Source organism: Cuculus canorus, chromosome 8 (assembly GCF_017976375.1).
Source record: "Cuculus canorus isolate bCucCan1 chromosome 8, bCucCan1.pri, whole genome shotgun sequence".
Classification (NCBI taxonomy): domain Eukaryota; kingdom Metazoa; phylum Chordata; class Aves; order Cuculiformes; family Cuculidae; genus Cuculus; species Cuculus canorus.
Window position 1 is genome coordinate 6,870,345 of NC_071408.1, and position 12,638 is coordinate 6,882,982.

The following is a 12,638-nucleotide window of genomic DNA, read 5'->3' on the forward strand; positions in this document are numbered from 1 at the left end:
CTTATTTAGTGCAAGAGGCAGTGCATGAAGAACTGGGATAAAATAAGAACCACTTGTCAGCTCTTTTTTTCAGTAGGTAGCAATTTTCCAGCTTCCAAGATAACAGATTTTACACGTGAATTCTCAAATGTGCTGGAACAACTGAGATATTTTATTTTGTGTACTGTATTATTTTTCACTTTAAAATTTTTGAATATTCTCTGTGTTTTTTTAAATAAATACTTGACAAGAAACATACCAATCCCCATTTGTTGTAATTTTGCTGCTAGACCTAAAAAGGTATATAAGATATTCTTAAGTTGCCAAAAGGAAGGTGGAGGTTTTTGTTAGGTTGTCCCTTATTTAAAAAATAAGAGATATGCTATTTTTGTCTTAACAAGGGTGGGGTTCCGTGTCCCTTTGAATCTGGAGGGATTATGGTATTGTTGCGTAGAAAGGTCGTTGTTTGTTCTTTTTCCCCTCCTCTCTCTCCCTTTTTTGGCTTTCAGTTTGCTTTAACTGTTGTCATGATTTCCTGTGTGTTTCTGACTTACTATCATCTGTCTGTCTGTCTGTCTATCTATCTACCTGTCTGTTAACAGCTCTGTCAACAAAGTGATTTGTGGGAAACAGACTTCAGTAGTGATACATAAGGCCCTTTATTAATCCATATTTTCGAATCAGGTCTCTTAAGCTGCTGGTATTTCTTTGAGTACCAAGCCTTTCTCCTGTCCTGCTGCCTAGACCTTGTGGGGACAGGTTGCGAGCCTCTGTCTGTGATCACCACTTGTACTGTTATTTCTGGTTACAGTCTTGCTCTGTGAGATAAACCTTTGTGTTCCGTTTCAACCTGTTTGAAGGAAGAAACTGCAGTTTCAAAATCCTGAGTTGTGCTGCTGCTTACGTACCTCTTAAGAAATTCAGAGGGATAAAAAAATTAGTATTTGGATTCAAGAGTAAAAAACAGGCACCCAGTGTCAAGTTGGAGTCTAACAAATTAGACTGCGTCTATCCCTGATTCATGGTCGATGCTCTTTTAAGATAAGAGGGCAAGTAGTGTGGTATTAAGACTTAAGAATTCTTTGTGTTCTCCCACTTTGGCAAAACTGCAGCTGTAACTATAAAAGCTTCTACAAACTTTGTAGGCGTGGTTTGGATTTTGACTACAAGAAGTCTTTAGGAAATGAGGAGTTGTGTTTAAAAGCCTTACAGGTTTTTTAATTGATATTATTTTTAGGATGAACTTATAAAAATGTACAGAACTCTTTTGTTAAATCATTTGTAACATGTGCCAGTAATTTTTTATTATATAGAACTTGAATTCCTTTTATTCAGTTTGTTGATGTATTACTGGCAAATGTAAAAATGAAAACTCAGAATCTGATTCACAATCTCTTCCTTATTCTGTTCATGTAAATGGTATCTATTTGAATATTTCAGGTTGTCCCAAAGATGACATGCTGAAGATAAAACCAGCAAATCGTATCCAGTCTGTTTGACTCTTTAACTAACCCTTTCTTGCTGCAGACTGATTTTCATCTGTGCAATCCTATCCTGACCATGTGTTTAGATATAATGCCTTCCTGATATTCACAATGAAATCCTTTTGTGCTTACACATCTGAAGGATACTGGGGGCTTGCAAGTGGGTGTCCACATCTATAAGCCTGTGAAATACAGAGTTGATATTGGTATTTTTCACAGAGTATGCTGAATTTCTACACTGCAAAGGGAGGAAGTTTACTGATTTTGATGAAGTTCGTCAGGAAATTGAAGTAGAAACAGATAGAATAACAGGAATGAACAAAGGCATTTCTTCGATTCCTATTAATTTAAGAATATATTCTCCACATGGTAGGTAAAATCACTCTACTTTATATTTCTGTTATGTAATGTATTATTTAGCCTTGTCTGTCTAGCTGTCTCCTTTTGTATGTCTTCTTGTTGATCAGAAGTCTTCTGGGTTGAAAAAAACTTCTGAAATGAAAGCTTAGTTTTTCCAAAGCAGAAGTGGATACGTATCTGAAAGAATCCTCAACTTCTCCTGTGTTATGAAGCCACTCTGTGATGGAGAGCTGTTGCCACTAGAGTTGGGCAGAACATGGACTCTCTGTCCCATTTAATATTCTTATGATCTAAAAATATTCTCGCTCTGCATCAGGGAGAATACCTCCCTAGTTAGTTAGTATCTCCCTAGTAAAAAGAAATAATTGGAGATGGGAGACTTAGTGGCAAAACTTTTTTGCTACCCTCCAGATGGGTTCCCTGATCAGTGATCTGGAAAGCCATTATGTCTCCTGCCCCACTGGACGTTTATTGTTCACTGTCACTAAAATATATATTTAGACAATAATGGTGTTTGAAGCTGCTTTCTGTTGTAGACCCCCAGTACAGATCAAAGTTAGATTCTCTGGTTGCCATCTGCCCAGTTTGATGAAGGCAATCTATAGAAAATGTTTTGCATTGAATCTGTTCTGAGAGAAGTGTTTGCCTGAAACACTTAGTTTTTCTAACCACCTCATCTGATATCTTCATTGCGAATCAAAGGACAGAAAGATTAAAATAAGAGGAGATTAAAGAGATGCTGAACCTCTCTTTGATATAGCGTGCAGAGCCTTTGCTCTAAACATAAGCCCCTGAGCCCTTCTCTGCAGTGCAGATGTGGCATAGCTGACTGGAGAGGAGCTGGACTAAATGCCCTGCCTCAGACCTTGTTTGTTGAACATGCTGACTCCAGGAGAAAGTGAAAATTTACTCCCTAATGCTCTTACTTTGTTTTATTGGGGTCAGTCTTCTAGTTCAGCAACTGGTGCCTGTATTAGCCCGACCCCAAATATACTTGTGGTGTTTCCTTTCTAGGAATCACATTTTTCTCCCTTGTCTAAAGGATCCCCTGTTACCCCAGCTCTGGCTGAACAAACTGGGGTGCTTCTGGTTGTTTTTGGAGCCTGTGCTGGGGAAACCATGCCAGAGCAAAATAAATTTTCTTAGTGGATAAACTTTGTTTCTTACTTTACTTTTTTTTTTTTTTTTAAGAGCTTGCACAGTAAAAAAGAAAACCAAAACCCCAAAACCCAAACCAACAGCATACAACCAACCCCCCGACAATGATTTTGCTGTGTACGTTAGGTTAGCTATTGACTTGACATTTCTTAACTGGAGACAGTTGAAAGCATGGTCAGTGGAGGACTGTGTTTTGTTTTGTTGTTTTCTTTTTTTAAAAGAAAGGATGCAATGGGAATGGTCTCTTGTCTCAGCTCCTGTTGGGGAAAAGAGCTCAAAAAGCCATGTTCATTTTTCTAAGAGCGTTCAAGTTAAAGTGTTGTTCTCCTATGCGAGTTGTAATGTTTCAAATATTAATAGTACTACTAAATCCAGAAATAAAAGAACAACAGGGAAACAAGTGTACTTTTCAGATTGCCAGGCACTTTGTTTGAGCCATTGACAGCACTTTTATACCTATAATGGTGGTTCTATGGTGTTCATGTGAATAACATTTGTCTGCAGCCATAGATGTGTTGACCTCTTAGACATGTCTGGCATGCTAACCAGTTTTATGATGCTGTGTTTTCTATGTAGTATTAAGCCTGACTCTTATCGATTTGCCGGGAATCACTAAAGTGCCCGTTGGGGATCAGCCTCCAGATATTGAGCAACAGATCAGAGACATGATAATGCAGTTCATCTCTCGAGAAAACTGCCTGATCCTGGCTGTGACTCCAGCTAACACTGATCTGGCCAACTCAGATGCACTGAAGTTAGCTAAGGAAGTGGACCCTCAAGGTAAGCATAATTAAACATAACCAGTTTTTGTTCTCGGGTTCTTAACATAACTGGAAGTATTACACCAGGCCTTGGTGAAATATAATTTATGATTTTGTGTATATATACAGTCCATATAGGCTTTAACTTCACAGTAAATATCTGTTAACTTGATATCATTGAAGTAACGATGCTGTAAATGTACTTTTAAAATTCTGTCATTATCTTCTATAAGCAAATGGGACAAGGCTTATCTAGAAATTTTTGTCATACCTTGCAAAATGGACCATGGTGCAAGAGGGATTTCTGGATATGTCATAAGTTTTACACGGCCATATCATAGAAACGCTAAGTCTTATTAAAGAGACTTGAGGAACACATTTGAGCACTGGAAATTCTCATCTTTTCTTTTCCAAACATGTCATAACATGCAGTGGTAGCTGGTAGTGTGATAAAAACTTAGAGAATGTCACATACCTGTTATTATATAATTGTAAGATGCAATTATTCTTCCTGAATATAAATGATTTTTTCACTGTTTTTCTCCTGCCTCCACCCTGGTCAGGTCTTAGGACCATCGGTGTGATCACAAAATTGGATCTGATGGATGAAGGAACAGATGCAAGAGAAATTCTGGAAAACAAACTACTCCCCCTTCGTAGAGGTGAGAGTGTTCCATTCCCTATTTTCTTGTAAGTCCAGAGGTAGTTTGGATAAGGGTGATGTTTAGGAGTCTTGGAGGTGAATCTAAGGATATGCTGGACTAGATGAATTCCTAGCTTTTACTGTTACCTATTCAGCAAACATGAAAGATGGCTGTGCTAAAAATACTCTGTAAGTAAAGTAAATTTCGGGGTTTTTTTCCCTGGACCTGCCAAATACTGTGCATATTCAGAGGGAGCAAGGAATGTCAGCAAAAGTTTCTAGCTAATTTTCTCTTCTCTGCCAGATTGCTGTTGCTTGTAACAAAAGAACCTTTTTTTTCTTTGCATGCGACAGAAGCAAGCACTGGACCTTTGGTGATCACACTGTTAACCATATTTTGACTCCTTCCAGCAATATTCCATGTGTTTGTTCTGGCAGCTACTGCCACAGTTGCTCCTCTGTTAACAATATCAAGAACTTTGATTCTATATTATAGTTACATAGTTTATTGAGATGTTCACCATTTCCTCCCATGGAGCATATTGGTCCAGCATACAAGAAGAAATTTTCCTCTGTTTTGCTAATATTGTATCATTTATCTATGTAGACTTGTGTGTATGTTTTGATTTTGTTTTAAGGATTTCTTGTTTGTTTATTTTCGAGGTGGTTTCTTTGGGGTACACCAAAGTTTCAGAAACTTTCATATTTGGTGTTAGTGATTTAAAAGGAAATATGTCTTATGCATAAACAAGATGAACAATTTAGACACTATTAAGGTCATTACAATACTTGCAAACAATATTTGATATGGTAGAATCATAGAATTCTAGAATGGTTGAGGTTAGAAGGAACATTAAAGATCATCCAGTTCCAACCCCTCTGCCAACACTTCTCTCTATACCAGGCTTCTCAAGGCCCTTTCCAGCCTGTCCTTGAACACTTTTAGGGAGGGGGCATCCACAACTTCCCTGGGCAACCTGTTCCAATGCCTCACCAGCCTCATCATGAAGAATTTCCTCCTAATGTCTAATTTAAATCTTCCCTCCTCCAATTTAAGGCCATTCCCCCTCATCCTATCGCTCCGTGCCCTTGTAAATGTCCCTCCCCAGCTTTCTTTTAGGCCCCCCTTCAGGTACTGCAAGACTGCTATAAGGTCTTTCTGGAACCTCCTCTTCTCCAGGCTGAACAACCCCAACTCTCTCAACCTGTCCATATAGCAGAGGTGCTGCAGCCCTCTGATCATCTTTGTAGCCCCCCCCCCCTTTTTTTTTTTGCTTTATAAAAAAAGACTGAATCAGACATTAAAGGCCAAGGAGAGAAAACCATAAGACAGCAGAGCTGCGCAACTGAGTCTTCCTCTTAAGGAGTTTTTGGCATTTGTGGGGGGTTTTGGGGGCATTTTGCAAGCTTAATTCATACACTTGCGCTCTTTGTACACAGACTAAACATAAGGCACATCCTGTTGCAGCTATAATAGCAATTGGCAGTGCTTTGCAATAGCTGCATTGACTTACCTGTTTTTGCGTTGATTTAGGTTATATTGGTGTTGTAAACAGAAGCCAGAAAGACATTGATGGGAAGAAGGACATAAAGGCAGCTCTTCTAGCAGAAAGGAAGTTCTTTCTTTCACACCCAGCATACAGGCACATGGCAGATCGGATGGGAACACCATATCTCCAAAAAGTTCTAAATCAGGTAAAACCGGAAGCCTTTGTGATGAAAAGCAGCTTTCATAATGATAGGAGCAGTACAAATCATTATTAAAATGAATGTTGGTCAGTGAACCTCTCTTGGTGTTTCCTGTATTAAACCTGTTTAATATCAACAATGCAACAAACAGCTGTATATGACATGTAGCACACGGAAACTTCCTGTGAAGTGTAGTTTCTGAGTTCTACTGACGGTTCTGGACTCTCTTGTTCTCTTAAAACTGAGTGCAAGCATGAAGAAGATTTGTCTCCCTTCCTGGATATACACCATCCTATTCCTTAATTGTCACATTTCTTCTAGTTTAAAGGGATTTTTAGAATTCAAATTTATAAATTTAGATGGGGAAGACAGTTTTAGAAGTCATATATCCTGAGAGTTCACTGTATCTCTGTACTTTAACCTCACAATCTATAATTTGTTGTAGTTTTTATTAGAAACGTTGTACTATGTGCTAATGATATTAATGACAACTACAGTAATTAGAACACTTTGTTCACACTGCCTTTGATTTGCCCAAATCTGTGATTTATTTCTATGGGTCCCTGTCAGACCATGTCAGATCACAGCTTCCTTCAGCAGGAATTAGAGGTCTGTTTCCTGGTTAGCTGGAGGAGAAACCCATACCTCACTGTCCGAATGAAGACACTGCCTACAGCAGGCTTGGAGGAGTAGATAATTCTCTTCACTATTTTGTGTCTCTACGTATTACAGTTATCATAGCGCTATCCCTTGGCTTGAATAGCACGTGACCCTAATGACGATACATCTCAGCGAGTTTGAAGAGGACAAGATTAGGTCATGCCTGCTTCTCTAAAATGCTGGGATTGTGTTTGTTAAACTTAGTTTATCAGCTGACCAGTGTCAAACTTGATAGTGTTTTTTTGCAGTTCACTATCAGATTGTAGCCTTTGATCTAGAATAGACAAAGACCAGGGCAGCCTGGCTTTGTCCGTTTTGGATAGCAGCTGGAAACAGCAGAAAAGTTATTGATTGAGGTAGGAAAAGAAGTGGCTGGCCTGCTTAATTTCTTGCTGCAGTGACTTTGCGGCTGTAACTTGACAGCCAGGTTATGGCATGCTCTGGACTCACTCCAAAAGAATGCTAATGCCATTTGTTTGTGCCTCAGAACCAAAGTCTTCAGCAGGATCCAAGAATTCACTTGTATTCTGCAATTTTGTCTGTATTCAGGATATTGTGGCCCTTTATACCTTGGCAGTTTAATCCACATGTCTTAGTTTTGAGATCTAAGGATGAGCTGTATATTCCTTTGGACTGTCTTAGCTGTCCTGACTTGCCTTCCTTATGAGTTATTAACTTGTTTATGAGCTGTTTCATGAATTTATCTGTTTCAGTATGAACTGTTGGTCTTCTGTTGCTATTGCTGCTTGTAGAATGCTAGATATGGGAAGATCTATTTAAGTTTCCCCCCCAAGATATTGAACACTTACTAGTGTTTGTGGTTTCAGGTAACGTTTCAGTTTCCCTGCCTCCACGAGGTGGTGCTCCAGGGAAACTCCAGCTTTTGCTTTTTGTGCCTGCTGGGGTCTGCTGAACAACTTTTATTTTTAGTTTACATATCTTGGTATATCACATTCTTAATTTATCACTTGTCTGACCGGGGTTGGAGACAGGGTTTGCAGCATAGAGGAAAAAGTCCACTTTGGTTTTAATAAAGGATTGGGAACAATGCATGAGGAATTTATAGAGCAGGTATAAATAGATATAAATAAATTGATAGTACTGTCCAAACACGTTATGACATATTTATGTGAAAGTAAGTGAGGTAAGTTAAACACAGGCTTTTTTCTCCCGTTCTTCAGAATATTTTCTAGTACTTCTAGGTATATTTTCAGAAATTGAAAAACGATAGTCTTGAGTGGTAGAACCTTTGATGTCTGAAAATCAAGTGTTTAAGAAAGGTAAAATTCTCTAATCACTAACGTGAGGGCAAAATCTCCTTCCTTTAGTATAGCTTTTACAAGGGAACAGAAATCACATGGATTTTCCCAATGGTGTGGTGTGCCGAGTAGGTACTCTGTATGTCTACACTTCCCTCTATATCTGTTCTCCACGGGCTGTGGATGCTCAGAATCTTCCTTGTCCCTCCTTGAGGCTATAAAGGAGTTGTCATGCTGAACAAGTATATAGAGAGTTGGGAAAAAACTCCCTTAGGAAACCCAGCAAAATGGGCCTGGTGATGAGAGGTTGCTTAAAGTTAAATATGTAATGTGTATAACTTTTCTGTGAGTGACTAAACAAGTAAGTAGTAACAGGGCTCAATGAGTGAGAGGCCAAAGGAATTTTTCAAGCCTCCTTATACACTAAGAGGACACGGTGGTGTTCTGTAAGTCTCTATTGCATCAAAGATCAAAAGGAACTACAGTGGTAAACTAGCACAGGTCATAGCTGACATGCTTGGCAGTCAGAAGGAATTGGTTGTCCTCTTGCTTTCATCCTTATTAGTATAAAAGGACTTTTATTTGCTTTTTAGCAACTTACCAATCATATTCGGGACACTCTGCCAGCCTTCAGAAGCAAACTCCAGAGCCAGCTGCTTTCTATAGAACATGAAGTAGAGGTATACAAAAACTTCAGACCAGAAGATCCAACCAGAAAAACGAAAGCACTGTTGCAGTGAGTGTCAAGTCTTCTCTCTGCTTTTCTGCTTTGTATAGGTTTGGTTTTATATTTTTTTTCTCTTTTTTTCCTTTTTTTCTAATGGCTTTAAGTGTAAAGATTAGGATACAGTTAAGGATTCTGTTTGCAAACTCCAAAGAATTCTGTGCTTGATGTTCCAGAACATTTTTTTTACTCTACAATTTCTGCAGGGTTTTTCCTAAATTTATTTTAGTAATCCTAGAAAAGAGAGAAAGCAAAAGGAAAAGGTGCAAAGATGGTTAAAGGTAAGAAACTGCTTCTGATTGTATAGACACATTCTTCAGCCTGTCAAAAAGATGACCTTAAGCAAGGAAAGGAGATTGTATTAGATGTGTGTAAGGTGAGAACTGAAAGAAGAATAAGGAATGCATCTTTTCACAACATAGAAGCTTGGCTATCCAAAAGAACTTGTAGACAGCAATGTCATAATTAATGGTAGTCCTTCATGTAATGTACACCTAAGCCACAGAGCTCTTTCCTGCAGGAGCTGCTACTAAAATTTCATACACTTTCAGAGAGCAGCTAGGCAGATTCTTGGGAATGAGGAAGACATTTAAGGTTTTACGTACAAGAACAAATTCCTACTGCTCTTTGGAACCCACAAACAACAATTTATTGAGGTCAAATATGTTTTCTAGAGAAATATTACTCTCTGTGTGCGCTCTGGTCTCTTAGGCACTTATTGTTGGTGACTGTCATGACAGGGCTTTTGTTCCACTGTAGTGCAGCCATTCTTATATTCAAGCGATACTGTATTGTGTGGGTGAAAACCTCTTTCGTGTGCTTTGCCTCTCTGGGCACACGTTTGACAACTGGCAGGAAAATAGGTGATATGATGAGTTACCTGTGCTTGTGTTAAAACTGACTTGGCAGATGCTGACCCTTTAGGGCTCAAGAGGTGATAGATTGAATATTGTTGTTTGTCAGTGGAATTGCAATGATTTTTTTTGTAATTGTAGCCCTCTGCAGTCACTTCTATGTTCATACGTGACTAAAATTTACCTCTTAGAAGACGAAGCATCTAAGGAAGAAATAGAGATGTAAAATGGCTCTATCTCTTCGTTTTGTATGACTGTTGTCATAGTCATACTCTAATTGATTTCAGAGATTTTCAGCCTTCTCAGTTCTCTATGATTAGTTGGATACTGCTGGATTGTAACAGTGCATAAATTCTGGAAAGGATTAATTCTCTACTCAGAAGTCCAGAATTCAGAAGGGAAAATAGTTACATGAAGGAGAGAGGCTTCCTTGAGCCAGCTGAAGACTCTGATTTACTTCTTGTTTTTATAACAACTGTACCCAAAAGAACAGACGTAAGTCTGTCACTCATGACTTTACTTCAGATGTTTTCATTGCAAAAACAGAGAACCATCCCCTTTGACTCTTCCATGACAGTGCAACACAGGTGGTTTTTTAATTCTGTATTTTTGGTGTCTGAACTGCTAGAAACACGTGAATAAGTGTTGTGGGTTGTTAGGTGTTGCTGGTATCTCATGCTTGTTCTGCTATTGTAACATGTTCTAAAGGAAAAATAATTTAATTCCGTTCCATTTCAGTGTAAGTCATCCCACTCAATATTTCTCTGCATAGTTTCTTCCAACTTCTTCATTATAAGTAGGTGCTGTAGGAGAAATTAACTTCTTTGATCGGTAAAACCTCTTTTTTTCCTTGTGGGGTGTGGAAAATAACGTAACTAGGACTCTTTTCTCTGATTCTTGAGGACAAATTCCATAATGCATATAAGTAAAAAAATCGGCTTCATCTTACCCCATAAGATGCTCTTGAGCTTCTGCAGTCCTCTTCTGAAATTGAATTTGGGGCCCTGCACATGGACTGTTTCTCTAATTCTGTTAATGTGGCCATGAGGGTGTTTGATGTTTATGTACAGCTGATTGGCAGTGTTACTTTTTTGGCAGAATCTGTCATTTCAAGTTTTATGACCTATGCCTATGTTTACTTTAAAAAAAAAAAAAAAAAAATGGATCTCTCTCTGAATCTTCCATAAGTAGAGGAATGCTCATGTGTGTTCTTCTGAACGCTTCTGCTGCAGAAGCCTAAGCACAACCAAGTCAGCTGGGGCTTGTGGTATTGACAGCTGCCACACTGACGGGTTAAGTCCTACTCCTAGCGCTGGCTTTTTGCTGTGGGAAAGTAAGTTTCTTAGTGATCTCTTCCAAATCTTCCAGCACTGGATCAGCTCAGTGGCTTGATTCACATGATGCTGTTGGGCTGTATATTTTGAAAAATACTAGAAAGACCAAAGGGTCGTTGTGGAGAAGCTCGCTCTCCGCAAATGGAACCTTTTGCCATAAGATTGGAGATTTTTGCTCATGGTGATCTGTCTTGTTGAGCTCTGCGGTTTCTGTAACAGCATCTAAATATAAGTGTGCTTTTGTATTAAAGTACAATAAGTATTATAAATTGGATGTTAAGGCTTTTATTTGTTTATCCTACTAAAAAGACTACTCTCACTTGTTGTTCTCTTAAACAACTGAAAATATATGTAATGAATAATGGTAGCGTTTACAGTTATGTGATCACTGATAAAACATGAGTGTACTTCAGTGCCCTGCGGTATTTGTAGCTGAGTTTGACATACAGTCTCATGAACTGTATTTTTTTAAACAAAAACAACATTTATAAGGAAAGAAAATAATACACTAAGCTATGTCCTGTGGGATGAAATGGGTATAGGAGTGTGTATGTGTGGGTATAGATTTTATGGATTGGCGACTTGGCTAAATGAATTGTTGATACAGATACTATTGTCAGTTCCTATATGGGAATTTAATAGGGCAGCAGTTTAATAGGGCACTAGTAGTGCTGAAGTAGGACTGAAGTAAGAGTTGGCAACTGGCATGCTTAAATGGTTGTGTGTGGATTTTTTTTCCCCTCACCCCTATGAAATTTAGGATGGTGCAGCAGTTCTCAGTGGACTTTGAAAAAAGAATTGAAGGATCGGGAGACCAAGTTGACACCCTAGAGCTCTCAGGAGGTGCCAAAATCAATCGTATTTTCCATGAACGTTTTCCTTTTGAACTAGTGAAGGTATTTATCCATCTTACTGGCATGCTTTGTGTTTTATTTATATATCCTTAACGTTCACATTGATAGTAGTAGAGCCAGGATAAAATGTGATTGGAAGAACATGCTCTTAACTGGGGAGAAATTATATGAAGTGATAATTGAGACATTAGACTTCATTTCTAGTTTGGGATGCTGAGATATGCTAAAATTCTGAAATATAATAATTAGAATGCAATTATAGTCCGAGTTGTTGCTATTTTTCATGCCTTTTTATTGTTTTATCACAAATGGCCTCTTCCTTCTGATTGGGTGGGGCAGGGAAACAACTGCAGCTGGTAAATTTCAGTTGTTGTGTTGAAGTAGCTAGTACCTATTAAAATTAGAGCTGTGGAAAATAGCAATTTTCTGTGTTTCCTACTTCCTGTATTCACAATATTAAACCAAAACCAGCTCTCAGTCTGGTCTTTTCATAGTGGGAGGTGGAACAGAAGAAAATTTAGTGTTTTGAGATAACGTTTCTCCTCTTGATACATTTCTTGCTTACCCATCCTTTGGGTAACAATGGATGGAAGTTCCGTGGGGTATGAACTTGTGAAATCTGGCTTCCTGTGAATTTGTGTTATGTATTCCTTGAGGTTTTTTCTTTCACTGCAGTGATTTAAGGGTCTCCTCACCTTGAACCGTACTGTATCTCTAGTTCCTGTTCCTTCATACTTTCCCTAAACTTCCTTTCCACCTGTTTTATGTTCAATTACCTTGATATCCCCTCACATCCAGTTGGATAAGAATCAGACAGGGTTGTGGCTGGTTACAAGATTTAAATATGGTAGGTGGACAGGCAGTCCAACAGAACAGAGA

General features: G+C 38.6%; 1 protein-coding gene across 10 annotated transcripts in view; it reads left to right on the plus strand.

The window, feature by feature from the left end:
- The window catches only part of DNM3 (dynamin 3), a 180,348-nt gene that overhangs the window by 23,736 nt on the left and 143,974 nt on the right, over nt 1–12,638 (plus strand). For all 10 annotated transcript variants that reach the window (XR_008450894.1, XM_054072462.1, XM_054072457.1 and 7 more), the window contains exons 3-8: nt 1,683–1,832; nt 3,558–3,761; nt 4,306–4,404; nt 5,920–6,080; nt 8,587–8,729; nt 11,666–11,801. Coding sequence is in view for 9 of the 10 variants with exons in the window: in XM_054072462.1 (XP_053928437.1) it covers nt 1,683–1,832; nt 3,558–3,761; nt 4,306–4,404; nt 5,920–6,080; nt 8,587–8,729; nt 11,666–11,801 (893 nt within the window). In the remaining variant the exon portion in view is untranslated. The remainder of the gene's footprint in view (nt 1–1,682; nt 1,833–3,557; nt 3,762–4,305; nt 4,405–5,919; nt 6,081–8,586; nt 8,730–11,665; nt 11,802–12,638) is intronic.